Here is a 20,419-nt window from a genome sequence, read left to right on the forward strand (position 1 = left end):
TCCGTCGGCGGGACATTTCCAAACTTTTGATGCACTCCAACATCTTCGAACCCAACACGCACCACATCGCCCAATATGCGGAGAGCGCGTGGACTTCGGGTGAGGAAAAGCAAAGCCAATTATCAACAAACACATTCTGACTAACAATGGCAGGCTTCTTCAACCCGCGACGTTTGCATCTTCTGCGCCACCCGTCAATTGGCCATCTCGAATACGCTCGCTACATCATCATCGGACGCTACACAACGACGGCAACTCAACTCATCTAGTAGAGCCCCGCAATCGGCGGAGGCCATCCTATACAAAGATGCCAACGAGCGCAAGGAGCCAATGTCGCAGGCACAGCGCATGCGGCAGGCGCTGGCCGCCAGCGCCCCTCAGCCGCAATCACAAGGAGGCTTCATGTCGCCGGCAGAGAGGATGAGAGCATCATTAGCACAAGCACCTCCGCAGCATCAATCCCAAGCGTCACGGCAATTCCCACCAGAGCGACGCGCAATGAACAGAGGCGGTCCTTTCGATGGGCCGGGGCGGAACCAGAGCAGAGACCGATTTGCACCTGGTGTACGGAGGACGACCGGCAACGAGCGTGGCAATGACTATCGACCTCCGCCCCAGAATCGCTATACCGTCAATATGGACTCGAGACCACAGGTCAACACCCCGGCATTTGGCTCCGGTCACCTTAGACGACGAAACGACCCACAGCCCGAACGCTCCCCGTTCGGATTAGACGACCGAAGATCACCACAGGCTCCTAGACCTGCACCACAAAGAAAGATGCTGGATCAAGATGAGATATCAAAGTTGTTGGGGAATGCGGCGTCGAACTCAACCCCGAAACCCTACACACCACTTGCAAGGGACATAAATGCACAGAGGACATGTTTCCACTGTGGATCGAAGGAGCACGCGAGCAATATGTGCCCATCAAAGCCGGTGCTCCGCGAGCCTCAACGGCAGGAACAACCAGCACAGAAAACGGCCATGTATACACCACCACAACGTTACAAGGAATCGATATCGGATGCTGCAGAAGCCTGGGCGCAGAAATCGAAGGGCAATTTGGACATTGAACAGTCGGCAAGATGGCAGATAGAAGAGGATAACAGGCGACGCAACGACGTGGACAGCGAGAGAAGGCGAAGTCGCTTTGCCTTTGACGAGCCGGATGAGTCCAAGAACCGATACGAAGAGCCCGCGCGAAGGCAGGGCGGAAACAAGGGCAGGAGCCGACGCATACAACGGGACGAGGAGGACGATGAAGACCGGCCACACGTCAGCAAGCAAGAACGCAAGCGGTTACGGGCTGAGGCGAAGAAGGCAGCCCAGTCGGCAAAGGCCGGTCCTACACCGATCTCATTACCAGAGTACATCAGCGTGGCCAACCTTGCGGGTGCCCTTAGGTTGAGAGTAGAGGACTTTGTGCGAAAGTTGGAAGAGCTAGGGTTTGAGGATGTGCAGAATGATCACATTCTGAACTCGGAGCATGCTGGCCTTATTGCACAGGAGTATAACTTTGAACCGATCTTCCAGGCACAGGAAGATGATGGCGACCTCTATCCCGCAGCACCTCTTGAGCCTGAGGCCTACGCCGAGCTTCCTGCACGACCACCTGTTGTCACGATCATGGGTCACGTTGATCATGGCAAGACGACTATCCTCGACTATATGCGTTCGACTAGTGTGGCGGCTACCGAGTTTGGCGGCATCACACAGCACATTGGTGCGTTCAGTGTGCCACTGGCAAACGGAAAGAAGATCACGTTCCTTGACACGCCCGGTCATTCTGCATTCGAGACGATGCGCGCTCGTGGAGCCAACGTTACCGACATTGTCGTCTTGGTCGTTGCTGCGGATGACTCTGTCATGCCCCAAACTGTGGAGGCGATCAAGCACGCGCAAGCGGCGAATGTCCCTATGATTGTCGCCATCAACAAAATTGACAAGGCGCAAGCTGACCCTGATGCCGTCAAGCTTGATCTCGGCCGTCACGGTATTGAGATTGAGGACTTTGGAGGCGACATCCAGGCTGTTTGCGTCAGTGGAAAGACAGGACAGGGCATTCCCGACCTGGAAGAAGCCATTTCAACGTTGTCGGAGATGTTGGACCACCGCGCTGATCCTGCGACCTCCGTCGAAGGATGGGTTCTTGAGGGTACCACCAAGAAATCTGGACGCGTGGCTACCGTCCTGGTCCGCAGTGGTACCCTTCGTCAAGGAACAACGCTTGTCGCAGGAACTACCTGGACACGCGTGCGTACTCTGCGCAACGAGGCTGGCGCTGTGGTCAAGGAAGTCGGGCCTGGTATGGCTGTCGAGATCGACGGCTGGCGTGATCAACCCATCGCTGGCGACGAAGTGCTACAAGCAGAAGATGAACAGCATGCGAGCTCGGTGACCGATCTCCGCAGCGAGAAGGTCGACAGAGAGCAAATGGCGCGTGACATGGAAGCCATCAACGAGTCTCGCCGCCTAGAAGCCGAGCGTCGTGCGGCCGAAGAAGCAGCTGCCAAGGCTCTCGAGAATGGCGAGGAAGCTGAAGTCGCTGAGGAGAAAGAGGCTGGTCCGGAGGTCGTCTCCTTCATTATCAAGGGAGACGTATCTGGCTCTGTTGAAGCAGTCATTGACTCTGTCTCAGCACTCGGAAACGCAGAGGTATCTACGCGCATCCTCCGCCACGGTGTTGGCGCACCCTCCGAATTCGACATCTCGCACGCCGCCGACGCAAAGGGACATGTTATCAACTTCAACACCACAATTCCTGGACACGTTGCCAAACTAGCAGAAGAGAAGGGCGTCAGGATTCTTGACAGTAACATCATCTACCGCGTAGTCGAAAACGTCAAGGATTTGCTATCCGAGAAGCTTGCACCAAAAGTCATCCAGAAGGTCACGGGTGAGGTGGAAATCGCAGCCGTTTTTGAGATTGGCCTTGGTGGCAGGAAGAAGATGAAGGTCGCGGGAAGTAAAGTCAGGAACGGTGTTGTCGATAGGGGTTCCAAGGCTAGAGTACTCCGTGGCGACAAGATTGTCCATGATGGTAAGTCATTCCCCACGTTGTTGTGTAAATGAAGCATATGCTAACGAAGATTGTTAGGCGTGATCGAGTCGCTCAAAAACCAGAAGAAAGACGTCGAGCAAATGCGCAAGGATACCGAGTGCGGTATTTCGTTTGAAGGCTGGGAAGACTTCAAGGTGGGTGATCGCATCCAATGTTATGAAGAAAAGTTTGAGAAGAGGAACTTGTAAGATAGTGTATACTATGTACATAGAATAGCGTGGGGCGGTTTGGGTTGAGGGTTTGATAACTACCCTTCTTCGTGTATATATGTAGATGTATGGATATGTAACTATCAATTATCCCAATCACGCAAGATATGATCATGGTGCAGGAATCGGTCTGCCGCCACCCGCGCTTGTGATTTGGATATCATCACTGAAACCGTATTCAAGGTACTCTAATGCGTTCGTCATTATCCTATGCCTTATTGTACTATGACACCCTGCCACTTCCTGTTGCAGACATGCAACCTTTTATATTCTGCCCTCTTAATGCTCGCCAACGTGTTTCCGTAGCTTGGCCCCCGTCCATAATACCGGCGCAAAGTGTGTCGACATATTAAAGCTGAACAGCGACACAAACCACAGTATGGCCATAACGGCGACTGGGACGAGGAGGAGCTCAGTGTGGTGGAGGAAGGGCAGTTCCTTGTAGCCCAAGAAGGTGATGATGAAGTAGTAGTTCAATGCGGCGAGGTAAAGTGTGTTCGAAAGGAGTAGCGAAAACCTAGACATGTCAGCGCATATTCTGATACTGTAAGTTAAGAACATACCAATGGTGTGTGCCTATGAGTGGCATGCACAGGAACTGCACAACGTAGAGGAACACCCAAACCGGCACAAAGGCCCGGATGGCAACATCCCAGCAGTACCCAAACTCGAGTTCTTCTTTACCCGAGTCTTCTCCTAGGTTGTACAGTCCCCTCCTTCGTCCTGGTAGCAGTGTGTTGTCCGGGCCTAATAATCGGCCGACCAGGAAGAAGAACAGCGTCGCTATCAATAGCGAAAGCAGCAAGAAGTGCCCGAAAATGAAGACCATGGTTATATGTAGGGTCTGTGTAAAGCCATCGGCGTATGCGAAGCCCCATGCAAGTGATGTGAGGGTCAGGAAGAAGGAAAGCAGGTATGTGAACGACGGATCGGGGCGGTGGTATGTCTTGGTAGTTTGTTTCTACACGCTGTTAATCACATATCTTCACACAGAGACCAGGAATACATACATGGTAGTATATCTGTCGAAACACCTTCTTGGGTGCTATTATCAGGCTCATGATCTCCCATATGGCCATTTCAAAGTCCATCTGGGGGAATTTGAACATGCGCTTGAAGAAGCGCGGCATCTTGATCTCATTCCGCCGTGTCGATGGGGTCGAGCCAAAGTTTGAAGGTCCGCCCGTCGGCCTTGGGAGTGATATGTGCGGGTTCATGTTGGGCGTGCTTTGTGAGGTGTTGGCCGTCTATAGGCAGCTGTTGAGTGAAGGCGCGACGCCAGAAATGGAGATACTCGAATGCGCGTCAGGTATTGGTGTCACCGCGAGTCCCAGACTTCCATTGTTGGAGGGGCGCGTCAATCGTCCGGTGGTTCGGTGAATGGTGGCTATGTGTTCGGTACCTGAGCGATGACGCCGCCGTCTGAGCTAGCGCCAAGAACGAGGCTGACAGGCTCCGCCGAGAGCAAGCCCGCAACGCCGACTCGCAACCTTTGCTCCTCTCACGACAACGCGCTCACCTACCTCAACCACGGCGAACGGCGCATCACCTCCACCCCCGCGCGCATCTTGGAAGATATCGGCGCGACCTTTGCACCTGTCAAACGCACCGTGGAGACCTGCATCGCGCCTCCCGCTTTCGCGCGCACCTCTCGACGCTCCTTCTAGACACTAACCACGCGACAAAGACATCCATTGTCCACGACACTCCCGCGCCTGAGCATATCGTAATACAACGCCCAACATTACTTAGCGATCAGTTCTGACAGCCCACCACAGCTCTCACGCACCCACAGCCATGGCGGACGACGCTGAGCTCGCCTTCCTCGAGGCGCAAAAGGACGAATACGACCCTTCAGCCGGTTACACCATGCCCGACGCTGCCGCTGGACAGGACGAGTACGACCCCGCCGCCACATACTCGCCGCAGTCCTACCAGTCGGCATCGATGCAGCCAGAATCTGGCGCAAACTCACCACCGGCCGCCGACGCCGAGGGCGAGAATGGGGTGCAGCCTCAGCCTACTCAGACCTCCACAGAAGGCTCCGCAGCGCCGCCGTCGAAGCGACCGCGCACTGTGGGTGGTTTTGTCGACGAGAGTGAGGACGAGGAAGAGGAGCCCGCTGTGCAGCCGCAAGAGGCGAATGCTACACTGAGTGCTACTGGAGCTTCAGAGACTCCCCAGCCATCTTTTACAAACTCTCCAAACAATACACTCCCAAACCCAGATGTACAGTTACATAGTGCACAAGATCAGGCTCCCGCTTCCATCTCTGCTTCTGTCGCTGTCAATGAGCCTGCTCCCTCTGTTGCTTCTCTTCCTAACGGCAGTACGCCTGTTGCAGACGCTACTAAGCCAGGTGCTCCCGACGTCATGACTGCTGCTTCGGCACGCCCGTCTGTAGCCCCAGCTACTCCAGCTCCTATGTCTGCTTCTCTACCAAAGGCTCGTCTTCCTCAGGACCGAGTGGGTATTCTCGAAGATCGCATTGCTGAAGATCCGCGTGGTGACATCGAAGCGTGGTTGAGTCTAATTGAGGAGCACCGTAGGCGACACAAGCATGACGACGCACGAGCTGTCTTTGAGCGCTTCTTCAAGATCTTCCCTTCATCAGTAAGCAGGACTGTCGATATCTCATGTGATGTACTAACATGTCTAGGGCGAGCAATGGGTCGAGTACATTGCCTTTGAGACGGAGCTTGACGAGCTGCCAAGAGTCGAACACCTCTTCGGTCGCTCTATTCCTTCAGCCCAATGGCTCGGCATCTACTCTGCTTACATCGACTTCATCCGTCGCCGCTTCAACCTTACCACTGACCAAAATGGACAGAACCGCCAGACCGTCACACAAGCTTACGAGTTCGTCCTTACTTCAGTCGGTCTGGATGTTCATGCCGGAAAGCTTTGGCTTGACTACATCGAGATGCTCAAATCTGGGCCTGGTGTTCTCGGTGGCAGCAGCTGGCAGGACATGCAGAAGATGGATACTCTGCGCAAGGTATATCAACGCGCTGTTTCAGTACCACACAACGCGACCCTAGAGATCTGGAGAGACTACGACAGGTTCGAGACAAGTCTGAACAAGGTCACGGTAAGCCTCATTGCATTCAGTCCCTTGTATTTACGAGGCTAACATCGATGACAGGGCCGCAAGCAACTCCAAGAAACCTCGCCTGCCTACATGACTGCACGCAGCGCCATCAACGTCCTCGACAACAACATCACAAGGGGCGTCAACCGAACCACACTACCCAAGCTGCCACCCGCCGCCGGCTTCGATGGCTACGAGGAGTACATGAACCAAGTGAAGCTATGGAAGAACTGGATTCAGTGGGAGAAGAGCGATCCGCTTGAGTGCGCTACAGACAACCGGGAGTTGTACAACAAGCGTGTACTCCACCTGTACAAGAATGCGCTCATGGCCCTCCGCTTCTGGCCAGAACTGTGGTACGAAGCAGCTGAGTGGTGCTACGAGAACAACATCCAGGCTGAGGGCGACAAATTCCTCAACGACGGCATCGATGCGAACCCTGAGAGCTGTCTCCTCGCTTTTAAGAAGGCCAACCAGGTCGAGCAACGCACCGACTTCGAAGATGGTCAAGCGGGTATCGTTGCTAAGGGCAAGGCTGTACGAGAGCCATACCAAAGGCTTCTCGATACCATCTACGATCTCACAGCACAAGTCAAGAAGCGAGAGGAACACTCAATTTCCCGTGCGAAAGAACAATTCGAGGCACAGAAGGCTGCCGACGAAGCTGCCCGCGCAATCGCACAACAGAACGAGGATGCTGACGACGAGGACGAAGTTGTTGCTGCGCGTCGCTTGAAGGAGAAGGAGGACGCTTTCGCCCTTCAACTCCAGGCCATGTCCGCCGGGTACAATGCGCAAACACAGAACCTTAAGAAGACACTCACGTACACATGGATAGCTCTCATGCGGGCTATGCGCCGTGTTCAGGGCAAAGGAGATCCCAGGGGCGAGATTGGTGGCTTCCGTGGCATCTTCACCGAGGCTCGCAAGAAGGGCAAGCTGCTGAGTGAAGCCTACGTCGCTAGTGCGCTCATTGAGCATCACTGCTACCAGGAACCAGCCGCACAGAAGATTTTTGAGCGCGGTATGAAGCTGTTCCCTGAGGATGAGCAGTTTGCGTTGGAATACATTAAGCATCTCATCAAGCTCAATGACTCTACCAGTAAGTGACACGGTCCACGCATTAAGGTCTCCTACTAACGTCTTCAGATGCTCGTGCCGTCTTCGAGACAGTCGTTGGCAAGCTCACGGCCAAGCCTGAGACTGTTCATAGGGCTAAGTCGCTTTTTGCCTTCTTCCATGATTACGAAGCTCAGTTTGGCGAGCTGGCCCAGATCACAAAGCTTGAGCAGCGCATGGCAACTCTCTTCCCTGAAGATCCTCAGCTGCACCGCTTCTCGCAGCGCTTCGCGACCCAGACCTTCGACCCGATCTCCGTCCGTCACATCATCTCGCCTCGCACACAGATGAAGCCCGTCATGCCAGCGACCATGCCATCGGTTATGCCCTCCATCGAAGAGCAGCAGCAACAGCAGCAGCAGCAGCAACCGATGCCTGCGCTACCACCCCAAATCGTAGCCGAACAACAGCGCCTCGCGTCTCCCGGCATTGCGAACTCCCCACACCTCGGAAACCTCATGCCTGTCACGAACTCACCAAAGCGCCCTCTCGATGACGCGGACGACGGTGGACAGCCTCGCAAGCTTGTTAGGGGCGAGTCACCGCTCAAGGGTGCGGCAGGTCGCCGTCTCGATGCTGCACGCCGCAACCTAGCCACCACCGGTGCGACACCCGTTGGCCAGGCTCCCGGCCCGCCACCTCTGCCTCGTGGCGTTAACTTCCTCCTCGGCATCATTCCTCCTGCAAGCACATACAAGGAGACGCGCTTCAAGGCTGATGGGTTGGTGGCTCTGCTGCGAAGCGTTGATGCCATTCCAGTTCCACCGGGCCAGGGTCCTCCGCAGCCACAGCGCTGGGGCACCACCCCGACAACAGCACAGCAGCTGCAGAGCATACAAGAGAAATACGGCAATGGTGGGCACATGCCCATGCACCCAGCTATGGCGGGCGCAAACGCTTGGGGGCCTTAGGAAAGGTATCCAACGTTCATCTTATTGGAGCTTGTGCGCCGGCATTACCGCGTTTGAGCAAGAAAGAATCGGATTATCTTCACTCGAAAAATGGTTGTCTAGACCAAGAACATTGCATGGATTGGCGTTTATTCTTCTCTACTCATTTGTACGGGCTCGATCACCAAAACATCCGGATACTGAGAGCGTAGGGAAGGGGGACCGCATGGGGTATCACTAATGGAATAATGGAGGTTTGGCTTGGCTTTTGCCAGCCTATATGTGTGAGCGAGGCGTTGGGTTCTTGATTGCGCCTTGGGGCGGCATTCTCATCGAAGTCTTGGTGGAAGGACTTGTAGTCTCTTTTCTTAGATGTCCTTAATGGAAAAGATGGTTCATCTATCCTCTTTTTGTCGTGCCGTGATGCTATTCGAGTGATGACAGTTCATGAGCTCCTCCTGGATAGAAAGGAGGAAGATCATCTGAATTGATGTCTTGTTCATGCGTCACACATGTTATCTATCTACTAACACATGAATCTCTTTCCCAGTTCTATGTTGCTGATCATGCCCCTTCGCAGCTCGTATACAATGCACGGCACGACACCACGCATGCATCGGTGTCATGGCTCACTACCCCACTCGATGTCATCGGGCTAGCCACCGAACTAGCAACCTTAGAACGTCGCGCCTTCCTGTCCGACATGCTTCCTTCCTTCTAGGCCACACAGATCGCACGTATATGTACCAGAACTAACCCACTCGGTTAATCTAATCGCCTCTTCCCAAGCATGCACAGGACACCTTAATCTGTCGCCGTCATATAGCAGCACTTCGCCGAGCAGTCTTCGGTGTTTGCCCGACGTGATCTCCGATTTAGGGGTGTATAAGAGCACGGAAGGGACGCAGTATCCAAGAGTACACAATGGATTGGAGATTTAGACTGGGTTCTCCGGTCTCGTCGCTCATAAAGCCTATTTGCTTTGTCTTAGGGGTTATGGGGAAACGCTTCTCCAGAATCGCTGTTAGAGTTCCGACCATCTCGACTTTAGAGTGGAACTCACGCCGAGGAATGTGCTCAAGGAAATGCCCCAGACATGGCAATATGCCCAGGTAGATGCTGGCATCATTCGGCAAGCGTTAAGATCTCTTCGATTGAGTCTGGTGTTATGATGTGGTTGATGTCCAGTGTTCTCTGGTCAATCTGGGAATGCTTCACGCTTCTTCGAAGGGCCCAATATCTGAATGTACTCATTGCATTCTCGTTGTCATTATCAAATTCAGGGGCTAACTTTCCAAGCAAAGACCGTCTTAGTCTCCAGTCCATTGCACTGCTGGGATCGATCCGGCATGTGTTCGTGTCATATTCATTCCACTGTCACTTGTTGTATATCCTTACGTCTCCCGTGGCTGTGCGATATCACCATGTTACATTTCATGGTCCTTGAACGTCTCCGGCCTTGGGACCTTTGTCTTTACCATAATCTGCTCAGATTGCGCCACCGTCTCGCATCCCGCGACTCTTGACCAGTCTCTCACCGGGTCTCGAGAGGCGGTCATCACGTATCCTGCGCCACCTCAACAGGGTCACAACACCAACATTCTCACCTCGCCTGCAAACATCAGCCCCACTTAACTCTCATCTTTTACCTGTATACACCTCAGATCTGTGCACAGGGCCTCACATGCTGGCAGCTAGCGCAGTCTGCCTATCCATATAAGCTTGCCCACCCACGGCCTCAACCCTCTTTCCTTTCTCACACTACAACGACAACTACTCTCCCCTCCCTTCCTAACTTGACAATCCTCACAAGGGACAAGCCTTCTACTCTCTACAACCCCAGCTACTCCACCAGCATCAAGCCTACCTTCCTCAACCGCAACAAGAGCCGGTCTCACAATCCTCACTGCAGGCAGTTCAGTCAATAACACTGCAGGCAGTCTTCCGCGCTCAGCACCTTCCAGTAAGTTCCCAATTAAGCATTCATCTTCTTCAGTCACCATGACAACGATGATGGTGACCATCATCGCACTGCTGCCGCTGCGTACTCTGTGTCACGTCAAGGTCCTGGTACCTGCCGCGCAGTCACCGCCCTTATCGGCACGGTCACCACCGCAATCTCATCGTTCTTGCCCTCTTTGTTTTGACGCTACCACATGACCCCGACTCGGCCTAGCTTTGGAGCTCACCCAGTGCCATAACTTCCTCAGCCTCACCTTTTGTTTCCCACCCCAACACATCATATCCAACAACACTCCTTTTGTATGCCGTTCCTCTCCCATGCTTTATCGCACATAGCTTTTTGTTTCGTCGCCTTTGTCGCAAGCACATCAGTTCGCAGCTTCTACTTTTGAACTTTGCTGACTTGCCTCAGACCCGATCAGCGATCCGGTTCAAACGCTCACGTCCTCAACGCCAGTCCCGCACGCGACTCAGATCTGAGATCAAGGTACGTGTCCTCCGCTGTCGCCTCTGATCGCGCAAGCTCCATGCCGTGGTTGACTCCGGTGGCAAACGCGTCCTCGCTCTCGAACACCGCTAATATGACTTCTAGAGTACGCAATGGCCGGTCCAGCAAAGAAGCGCGCGCAGGCCGAGAAGCAGTCCAACGGCTCGTCCAATGGCTCCTCTTCTGAGTCTCGCGACCCTACTCAGCGCTCCGCTCCGAAGTCCATTCCCCGTGTCGACGGCAACCGCGATCCTAACGTTCGGGCTTGCGTTGACTACACCGACCCCCGAGACCTCAAGAACATCTCCGATTTCCTTGGTATTGCCGGTTGGTACCAGGCTCGTGGTGTAAGTACAAACACTCCTCTGTCTCAGGCCGCATGGGCATCTTGCATGTATCTTTCGTGCAAACACACCTCCCCGCACTGCCCAAATGCAAACAGCTTCGGGCTCGCATCCTACCAAGATTGGTATGGGTACGCTCTCTAGGCTGTGAGCATAAGAGCTACATCTCCGTGTGGCTTCCCTTCTCTCATCTTTACCCTCATTCTTATTCAAAACACCATTTGGATTCTGTTATCTTCCACTCCCACAATCCCTTCCCATTATCTTCATATTCCCAATTTCCCTCATTTCCCATCTTCATCATGGTTGGCCAGGACGCCGCTCCCCATCGCTTCTACCAGGACACCAGCCTCTACACTCCGAGGCACAATAATATCCTCTTTGCTAACGACCATCAGCTCACCATCCCGGGCTCTCTTCCTCAACGTCCCAAGAACTTCAACCAGTTCGGCAAGGCCGCCAACATCGTGCTCAACACCTTCAACGTCATCAAGGCCCCCGACACCGTCGTCCATCAGTATGATGTAAGTTTTCCTGTCCCTCAAGTTTGACTTGACACTAACTTTTACAAGCTCAACTACAGCGGCGACGCCCTCGACTACACCAAGCGTGTCCTACTGAAGAAGATCTGGAACTCCCCTACTATCAAGGCCGAGCTTGGTGAGCCCGCCAACCTCTGGGTCTGGGACACCAACAAGCTGGCTTGGTCTGGTAAGCGTCTGCCCCGTGACGATACCCGCATCACTGTCGACCTCGATGAGGAGGAGGGCCGTCCTACCAAGCCGGGTGCGCGTGGCAACAAGCACACCATCCACGTCCGCTGGACTCGTAAGGTCGACTTCATCAACTTGAACGCTTTCCTCGATGGCCAAGCTTCTTGGTCTAACGAGTGTATCGACACGATCAACTTCCTTGACCATGTCATGCGCGAGTGGCCTTCTCAGCAGTACACTCAAATCAAGAAGTCTTTCTTCCAGCGCGGAGAAACCCGCTTCGACCTTGGCGGTGGTGTTGAAGCCTTCAAGGGTGTCTTCGCGTCCCTTCGCCCCGTTTTGGACGACAAGTTCAAGAAGTCACTGTCGGTCAACGTCGATGTCGCCAACGGCACCTTCTGGCGTGCTCAAGAGCTCACCCGCGCTATTGGCCAAGTCTTCAACTGTAACCCGCCTCAGTTCGCCACCATGTACAAGAACGCCACTCGTGACTGGAAGGGCTCCATGCTCAAGAGGGACCTCCGCAAGTTCAAGAAAGTAGGTGTATCTACGACACATACTAAGGAGCCTACGCAATGGTAAGTTGTTCTTTTCGGTTTGCCGACTACATACGCGTGGTGTACTAACTTTTGATCTCAGGACGATCGATGAATTCGTCAACTTGGACGCTTCCCAGGCGACTTTCCCGGATCCCGATGACCGCTCCAAGAAGATCTCGGTTGCTCAGTACTTTAAGAAGAAGTATGGCGTCACTGTCATGGCTGGTCTGCCGGTAGTCAAGATGACCAAGAAGATCCGCAAGGAGCCTGTCTATATGCCTGTCGACGTCCTGAAGATCGACGGCAACCAGCGCTACACCACCAAGCTCAGCGATACCCAGACGTCCCAAATGATCAAGTTCGCCGTCACCCTTCCCAAGGAGCGTTGGGCCGCTGTTCAGCAGGGAGTAAAGTTGCTCAACTGGCAGAATGACCCCTACCTCCGCCACTACGGCCTGAAGGTTAGCTCCGCGCCTGCCAAGGTGATAGCTCGTATTCTCCCTTCGCCCACCGTTCACTTCGGCGCCGGTTCCAAGGAAGCCACCATCAAGCCTGCGGACATGATCGCCGGTCGCTGGAGGCTGGACGGTCGCAAGTTCGCCATGAACAACAAGGAGCGTCCTATCAAGGCGTGGGGTGTCTGCTGTGTCCAAGGTCGTGGCAGCCCTCCCCCTCAAGCCATTGAAGCCTTCTTCCAGAAGTTCGTCCAGATCTACGAAGCCCACGGTGGACTTGTAGCCGCGCACCCTCAGCATGGCAAGAAGCCATGGATGGGTCCCGGTAACCTTGCTGATGGTGGTGAGATGATCCAGAAGGTCTGGAACCAGACTGGCAACAAGTACGCCATGCCACCTAATCTGCTCTTCTTCGTCGTCAACGACCGCAATGTCGACGTCTACCGTCGCATCAAGAAGTCTTGCGACATTCGATTCGGTGTGGCTTCGCAGGTTCTCCAGGCCAAGCATGTCATGTCTGCTTCGCCCCAGTATATCTCCAACGTCTGCATGAAGGTCAACGCTAAGCTTGGCGGAGCTACTTCGGTTGCGAAGTCTCAGCTCATTCCCAAGGTTGCCCCGAAGTCAGCATCTATTCCCACCATGGTTGTTGGCGCCGACGTCTCTCACCCTGCTCCCGGAGCCGCTTCAGGTGAGGCTGCATCCTTCGCTGCCATTACGGTATCCGCCGACGTCCACTTCGCCAAGTACTGGGCTGAGGTTCAGACCAACGGTAACCGCGTGGAAATGGTCACAACCTCCAACATCAACGACCACTTCGGGTTCATGGCCAAGAACTGGATGCAGAAGATCGGCCAGGGCAAGCCTCCTCAGCGTGTACTCTATATTAGAGATGGCGTGAGCGAGGGACAGTACGCCGCTGTCCTTGAGGAAGAAGTCCATGACATGAAAGAATGCTTCAAGAAGCTGGGCTGCAAGGAGATCCCCAAATTCACCGTCGTCATTGCTGGTAAGCGCCATCATATCCGCTTCTTCCCTGAGGCTGGCAAAGGCGACCGCAACGGCAACCCTCTTCCCGGTACTTTGGTAGAGACTGGCTGCACCCATCCGTTCGAGTTTGACTTCTATCTCTGCGCCCACGTTGCCATCAAGGGTACAGCTCGCCCCATCCACTACCAGTGCATCCTCAACGAGGGTGAGTGGCTGTCGGCCGAGCTCCAGCAGTTTATCTTCGAGCACTCATACCACTATGTCCGCTCTACTACTCCGGTGTCCCTGCACCCTGCGGTCTACTACGCCCACTTGGCTGCCGACCGTTCCCGTGCTCATCTCAACGACAACCCGGTCTCGTCTGGCAAGAAGGAGTCCAAGGCCGACCAGCAGTCTTCCACTGGTTCATCCAAGCAGAACGTCGAGATCGCTCCGTTGATGCCGATGCAGAACGCACGCGGCCTCAGGGATGTTATGTGGTACATCTAAGGAACGAAGAGAGGTTAAGCCGGTCGGTAGTGCTGGATAGGATGGCTTCACTGGTTCGAAACACGATGGAGGACTCGGTTGCGACGATGGCGTGAATCTGTTCACGGCGCATCAAAAGTCGGTGATTCGGTGTTCTCTTCAATCTTTCCTTGCGATATCCATATTTCATGGTCCTAGCGAGGACATCTCATGATCTCAGGTAGTATGCCTCGCCCGTCAGCGGCCTCGCAGAATCAATATGGTATGAAATAACTCTTGCTGCTTTGCGACGTTGTGATGTTGCGCATACGTGCTCAGCTTCTCGCATTTTTTAACATGCCCACGAACTATCGGCCAGATCAGTTTGATACAGTGTCCATCGCCGGAACTGAGTTGAGTGTCTAAGAGGAGACCGTCCATAGGCTCAGCCTAGATTTTACCTTGCTCTTCACGATCCGAAGGCTAAACTACCGCAGGCTCTGACTGCCGGGTGCTTAGCAGAAGTATAGCCACGGCCTTGACGATCCAAAAACGGCGCCTGACCCTGAGGCGAGCTTCCAATCAGCCTAAATAGCTGTTGTATCGATCAAGTGGCCACGAGCCCCGGAGAGTCGATGCGAATGGAGATTTTCGTTTCCTCTCGTTGCGATTGGGTACAAGCTGTTAATTTCACGAGGAAACGCGGCCACCAAGTCGAAGATCGCAGAGCTTGCAACTTTGCGCCGAAGAATGGAAGTCGTACTCGTCGGGCTAATGGAGAGGACTTGCGTATTGTATGGAATAATAGAACAATGAGAGCCGGAGTAGGAGTACAAGGAAGCCTGTAGTATGTGTATCCGGGCTTCGAAACGATTGCAGATGCCTGGATGACACTGGGTAGATCGACACAGACAGATTGCTGCCTGTTCTTATTGCGAAATCGTGTGCGAAGGTTAAGAAGCACTTTGAAGGCAGGCAGGAAACGACAGAGGCACTTCTGGCTTGCTGGACGCGCCGCGCATCACAAAACGCGATACCAGAGGACTTTGCGCTCGCGGCGACGACAGCAGCACTAAGAGCCTCCTATCACAGCTTCAGCGAATGCGAAACGACGATGTCAGGGTATTTACATACTCGATCGAGTTCCGAGCGCAACATCACATACAGGCAGAGAGGTATGTACCGTCCAATATATTTACCTTCGCTCCACCAGCGCAAAGCGCAGAAGAGAAGGGGGTAAGCGAACGCATAATCATTCTAACCTCCATTTTCCCCTCCAAATCTTCATTGAGTGGAAGACACAGAGTGAATAATGGGGTGTTCAGTTTTAATGAACAGAAGAGGATCGCGCGACGCGTTGATTTTGATGGCTGCGAAGATTTCGGATGACTAAGGGACGCTTGCATGGTTGGGGTTAGCAGGGAAGCAGGGGTCATGTGAGCGAATCAAGGCTGGCGCGTTGGGTGTGACGAGTATGGTGGGGCAGGGGATTTTGGGCGGCGGCGCGGGGTTTTGTTGTCGGCCTGTGGGAGTGACTCTTTTGCAATATTGAGGACCAAATTGAAGTTTCGGGCGCACTAGGTGAATAAAGACTCTGTGGGCGGCGAACAACGTGGGGTGGGAAGCTAACAACCTGTAGTTTGATAGACCTGCACTCTCACACCCGCCCTTGTGAACGGAGATCCTTACACAGACGCACCTTACCCACTCTCCACTAAAGCTTCCCACGGTTCGGACTACTGCGAGAAGAACTACAGACTCAACCGCAACCCCAAACCCCTCGATACCAACAAAGTCCCTCGATTAGCATACGGACTCGACCTGCAAGCAGTCACCGAACACTTTCCACTTCTCCACAAACAACTCAGACACACAACATGTCTTCAGCAGGACGTGGCCGCGGCGGCAAGTTCAACAAGGTCAAGCGCGGAGGCGGCAAGAAGTTCTCACGGGACCTACAACCGCTGAACGCAGATGGCGAGGTCGTTGGCATGTGGGGTGTAAGTACCTGATTTACCAAAGTCGCAGAAACTGTCTAACAAATAACCACAGGAACAACCCGACAAGGTTGACGAAGAGTCCTCCGAAGAGGAAGAATCTTCTGAGGAGGAGTCTGGCGACGAGGACGGCAAGCCCGCACAAGAAGAACTGACGCGCGAGCAGCGTCGCGAACTCGCAAAGAAGCGCAAGGCGGCCGCGATCGCGAAGAAGTCACAGAAGACCCCCGAAGCAGGCGACATGCCCACCGACTCCTCCGAAGAGGAAGACGACGATATGCCCGCGAACCCAAACCACACTGCGAAAGCCCGTACACAAGCCGCAAAGGCACCCGTCGACCCAGACGCTGAGCCCGCTGCTGCCGCTGCTAAGGGCAAAGGCAAGCAGCAAGACCTGTCTCAGCTCTCCCGCCGCGAGCGTGAGGCTCTCCAGGCACAAGCCAGCAAGGACCGATACGATAAACTACACGCTGAGGGCAAGACCGAGCAGGCTCGTGCCGATCTGGAACGCTTAAAGCTGGTCCGCGAGCGTAGGGATGCCGAGGCAGCGCGGAAGAAGGCTGAGGCTGAGGAGCGTGCTGAGCTGGAGAAGGAGAAGAAGGAGCTCATGGACCGTGAGAACAGGCGGCGAGAGCAGGCCAAGGGCAAGGCGGACCGTCTTGCTAAGGGCGGCAAGAAGAAGGCCTAAGTCTGACAGTCATTGTTAGGCTTGGAGCTTTCGCGACGTTACCAATTACCTCTGCGACGCCCGGATGCCAGTATACGTGTGCGAACGCACTCCGTTCCACGCTTACGGGTTGTGCGGTTCGCGCACGGCGTAGCCACTTCGAGCTACTGGTCGATGCTCATGATGCGATGATAGAATCAAGTACAGGACGGCTGCATGGTGTATACCATGTAGCCTGCTGGATCCAAAGAAGAAACAAATGTGATCAAAGTTCACGAGCCATGAACACCATTTTGCTTGCCGTGACCAATGTACCAAGACCGAGAAGATGCACGCCATGTGACCGATACACAATATATTCCACTCAGGTAGCCCTTATGCTGCACGGCCTCTCGAAGTTTCGATAGCGATACGAGTTCGTATGCTGAGTCGTGAGCCCTCAAGCCGCCCTTGTGCTTCCCCGCGAGTTAGTGTCTCGCCTCGCGAACGCGAAGGTTCACGACTTCGTCATCACTCCCTCGACTATATGAACGTCGCGATGGCGCCACTGATGCTTCCCATCATGCGCATACACGTACAGGTCCTCTCGTATCGTTGCGCATCGCGTTACGATTCTGTCGACCATGGCTGAACCGATACCTGCGGAGGAGCAATCCAACTTCGAAACCTTCCGCGACTGCTTGAGCGAACCCGTCCTCAAAGCTCTGGCTGCACCGATCGAGAAGCCGAAACCGAAGAAGAAGAGACATGCGAAGAAGGGGTCGAAGAGTGGGAAGAATGAGATCGTCAAACAGGAGGTTGTACCAACGATGGTAGAAGCCCAAGAAACTGATGCAGAAGATCTGGGCGAATTCATAGAAGTATATCATCCCTACAAACATACACACACGCGTACTCTAGAGCCCCACTAACAGAAGAACCAGTACCTAAGCACCCTAATCTTCCCCTTCCTCCCCGCCGAACTGCGCACGCTCACGCACTCCATCTTCAAAGACTCACCGACCCTCCAAGACCTCTACACAACGCCCCTCTCGTCCTCAACGTCCACCGCCCTCCTGCACACCATCCCACCCACTGCAATCGACAGCCTAGAAAGCTACGGCCTCCTCCCACCCACCTCCGACACCATCGACCAACACAACCTCCTCACACCGCTCCTCACAACGTACATCTCCGCCGTCACCGCCCCGCCCCCAATCTGGAGCAGCACGCGCGCCACCGCCTGCGAGCTCTGCAGCAGAGACTGGGTGCCCTTGACATACCACCATCTCATTCCCAAAGCGGCGCATGCGCGCGTGCGGAAGCGGGGGTGGCATACAGAGGATAAGCTGAATAGCGTGGCGTGGTTGTGTAGGGCTTGTCATAGTTTTGTGCATCGACTTGCGGGGAACGAGGAGTTGGCTAAGAGTTTTTATACGGTCGAGTTGATACAGGAGGGTGGGGTGGAGGAGGATGTCGAGAAGAGGGAGAGTGTTGAGGGGTGGGTTAAGTGGGTTGGGGGTGTTAGGTGGAGGAGTCGGTAGGAGGTGGCATCAGGGGAGAACGTTGGATACGGTGCCCTGATGTTGGTACTCGAACGCTTTGGAGTGCCTGTTGTATTGTCCCTGGATGGATACGCGACACTTTTTGGGTTGTGAGTACCACGGGACGGAAGACCTCGCTTCTCTTCATTCTGCCACCACTTTTGTGCTCTATCGCATATTCACGTCTCTGTCGCACGCGTTCTGTCCTCTTTTTCCTGCGTATCGACAGCTTATACATCGCATTAAGCGACCATGCTGCCACCCTTCGCCTACTCCGTCTTCCGACTGACGGTCTACCCCATCTTCATCGTCCTCATCACGACTGTAACGGCCATCGTCACCATAGACCCCTTCAAGAACACCACACTTCAGTACTTCGCTATTGGAAATATTGGTGTAGCGTTATGGGGTGTACTTGCGGGTGCCCTATAGCCCATGGGAAGGGGCAGCAAATGGGAAGAGAAGTCACAAGAGAAAAGTAGCAAGCGGAGACATGATTGTGGTGTGGTAAAAATGGTATCGATTCATCCATCAGAGGTCAAGTCAACCAGACGACCTCTGGAAAGCACATATGCACGCTAAAATGAGGATATACAACGGGTATCCGACCCTCAAAACGCCGGTGTCGATATGCGACAATGCCTAATCCAAACATGCAGTCGTTGATACAAATCTCTAAAGTCCAGCTCGGAGATGATGATTATAATGGCGCGTCGTCGAGGAAACCCTTCTCGACTTCATCCTCAAAGATCGAATACGAACGCCCGCGCTCGCTCATCTTGTTCTCCTTCTTCCTCGCATCGAGACTTGCGCGGACATGTTTGAGGAAGGCCTCGGTGCTTGGGTCGCTTGGTGTACGGTGGAGTTCGCAAGGCATATTCGATGCATTTGCAATGGGTGCTGGTGCGATGATGTTGGAAGATGTGGTCGCTGACGTTTTTGTCTTTCGCTCAACGGTGCACAGCCTCTTCGCAGACTCCCTGAACTTCTTGAAGGGGTCTTCGACTTTGGTCTCAAGCTTCTCGAGCTTGTGTAGCATCTGGAACTCCTCGCGGACTCGTCGTGCTGCCCACTCGCCGGCAGGGAAGGACCTTCGTCGTTGGGTGGTGGCGAGGTAGTCGTGGTATGTGTCGCTACTCAAGCGAAGCTCGAACTCGCTTGCTGGGTTGCTATGTGTGGGAGCAGGGACAGGTGCAGGAGCAACTATGGGTTCCGGTGCAGTGGGAACAGGTGTGGAGCTGAAGTCGACGAGTTGACCTGGATGCACTTCACCCGTGCTGTCACACCGTGTGGATGGCGCCAATACTGTCAAGGTCTTCTCGGTACTGTTCTTCTCGGAGGCGAACAGAGCTTCAGCATCTGTCGCTCTTGAATCGACTCTTTGTCTCTTGCAGCTTTCCTCTATTCCCGACCTTGGAGAGCCAGAAGCTGATGATATGGATGTGCGTGGGCTGACGTCAGGGGAGCGATCTTGACTCTTTCGCCGAGATCCAAAGCCAAAGCTGAAGTTCATGTTGAAGATCTGACTTGCCCGACGACGACGCTTCTTCTTGAGGTTTGGGAATGACCATGGAGCAGCGCTCTCTGGTTTCGATGCCATAGGACCAGAGTGAGGCAGCAATGATGGGAGTGGTCTGCTTGTGACTGCCATCTTGAAATGGTTTGGAGTTGAAGGTGTGAGTGGCGTAAGGGGTTGGAACGGGTTGGTGAAGTGCAAGTTGTTGTTATGGTTGTTGTTTGGTCCTTGCTTGGTGACTCTCGGTAATGGGAGTGTACGATGTATGTTCTGTTGTGGAGGATAATAGAGTTGCAAGTTTCGTGCTACCTGGCTCGCGGCGGTTGTCTCACTGGATAAGTAGGCGTCTCGTGTGAATGCATAGAACAAGTCATCTTGCAGGGTGTGTTCACGAGGCGCTGGTCGT

The 20,419-nt window shown here is 54.1% G+C and overlaps 7 protein-coding genes across 7 annotated transcripts; 5 read left to right on the top strand and 2 right to left on the bottom strand.

The window, feature by feature from the left end:
• Positions 1-75: 75 nt before the first annotated feature.
• Positions 76-3,252, top strand: J4E84_000828 (uncharacterized protein; the record flags this gene model as incomplete). The annotated part of the gene is made up of 3 exons (XM_049383463.1): positions 76-99; positions 154-3,043; positions 3,101-3,252. The coding sequence occupies 3 exons, from the start codon at positions 76-78 to the stop codon at positions 3,250-3,252; spliced, it is 3,066 nt and encodes a 1,021-aa protein (XP_049248981.1).
• Positions 3,253-3,552: 300 nt separating this feature from the next.
• On the bottom strand, positions 3,553-4,490 carry J4E84_000829 (uncharacterized protein; the record flags this gene model as incomplete). Its single annotated transcript, XM_049383464.1, has 3 exons — positions 3,553-3,790; positions 3,837-4,234; positions 4,284-4,490. 3 exons carry the CDS (start codon positions 4,488-4,490, stop codon positions 3,553-3,555), a joined length of 843 nt encoding a protein of 280 aa, XP_049248982.1.
• A 580-nt stretch (positions 4,491-5,070) lies between these two features.
• Positions 5,071-8,394, top strand: J4E84_000830 (uncharacterized protein; the record flags this gene model as incomplete). The annotated part of the gene is made up of 4 exons (XM_049383465.1): positions 5,071-5,886; positions 5,933-6,364; positions 6,419-7,466; positions 7,514-8,394. The coding sequence occupies 4 exons, from the start codon at positions 5,071-5,073 to the stop codon at positions 8,392-8,394; spliced, it is 3,177 nt and encodes a 1,058-aa protein (XP_049248983.1).
• A 2,541-nt stretch (positions 8,395-10,935) lies between these two features.
• On the top strand, positions 10,936-14,352 carry J4E84_000831 (uncharacterized protein; the record flags this gene model as incomplete). The annotated part of the gene is made up of 4 exons (XM_049383466.1): positions 10,936-11,169; positions 11,565-11,690; positions 11,739-12,457; positions 12,519-14,352. 4 exons carry the CDS (start codon positions 10,936-10,938, stop codon positions 14,350-14,352), a joined length of 2,913 nt encoding a protein of 970 aa, XP_049248984.1.
• A 1,835-nt stretch (positions 14,353-16,187) lies between these two features.
• J4E84_000832 (uncharacterized protein) lies at positions 16,188-16,995 on the top strand (the record flags this gene model as incomplete). The annotated part of the gene is made up of 2 exons (XM_049383467.1): positions 16,188-16,310; positions 16,363-16,995. 2 exons carry the CDS (start codon positions 16,188-16,190, stop codon positions 16,993-16,995), a joined length of 756 nt encoding a protein of 251 aa, XP_049248985.1.
• A 602-nt stretch (positions 16,996-17,597) lies between these two features.
• J4E84_000833 (uncharacterized protein) lies at positions 17,598-18,497 on the top strand (the record flags this gene model as incomplete). Its single annotated transcript, XM_049383468.1, has 2 exons — positions 17,598-17,834; positions 17,889-18,497. 2 exons carry the CDS (start codon positions 17,598-17,600, stop codon positions 18,495-18,497), a joined length of 846 nt encoding a protein of 281 aa, XP_049248986.1.
• Positions 18,498-19,197: 700 nt separating this feature from the next.
• Positions 19,198-20,148, bottom strand: J4E84_000834 (uncharacterized protein; the record flags this gene model as incomplete). Its single annotated transcript, XM_049383469.1, has 1 exon — positions 19,198-20,148. One exon carries the CDS (start codon positions 20,146-20,148, stop codon positions 19,198-19,200), a length of 951 nt encoding a protein of 316 aa, XP_049248987.1.
• Between the last annotated feature and the right edge of the window lie 271 nt (positions 20,149-20,419).

Source organism: Alternaria hordeiaustralica (genome assembly GCF_023758085.1).
Source record: "Alternaria hordeiaustralica strain BMP 2776 chromosome Unknown scaffold_1, whole genome shotgun sequence".
Taxonomy (NCBI): domain Eukaryota; kingdom Fungi; phylum Ascomycota; class Dothideomycetes; order Pleosporales; family Pleosporaceae; genus Alternaria; species Alternaria hordeiaustralica.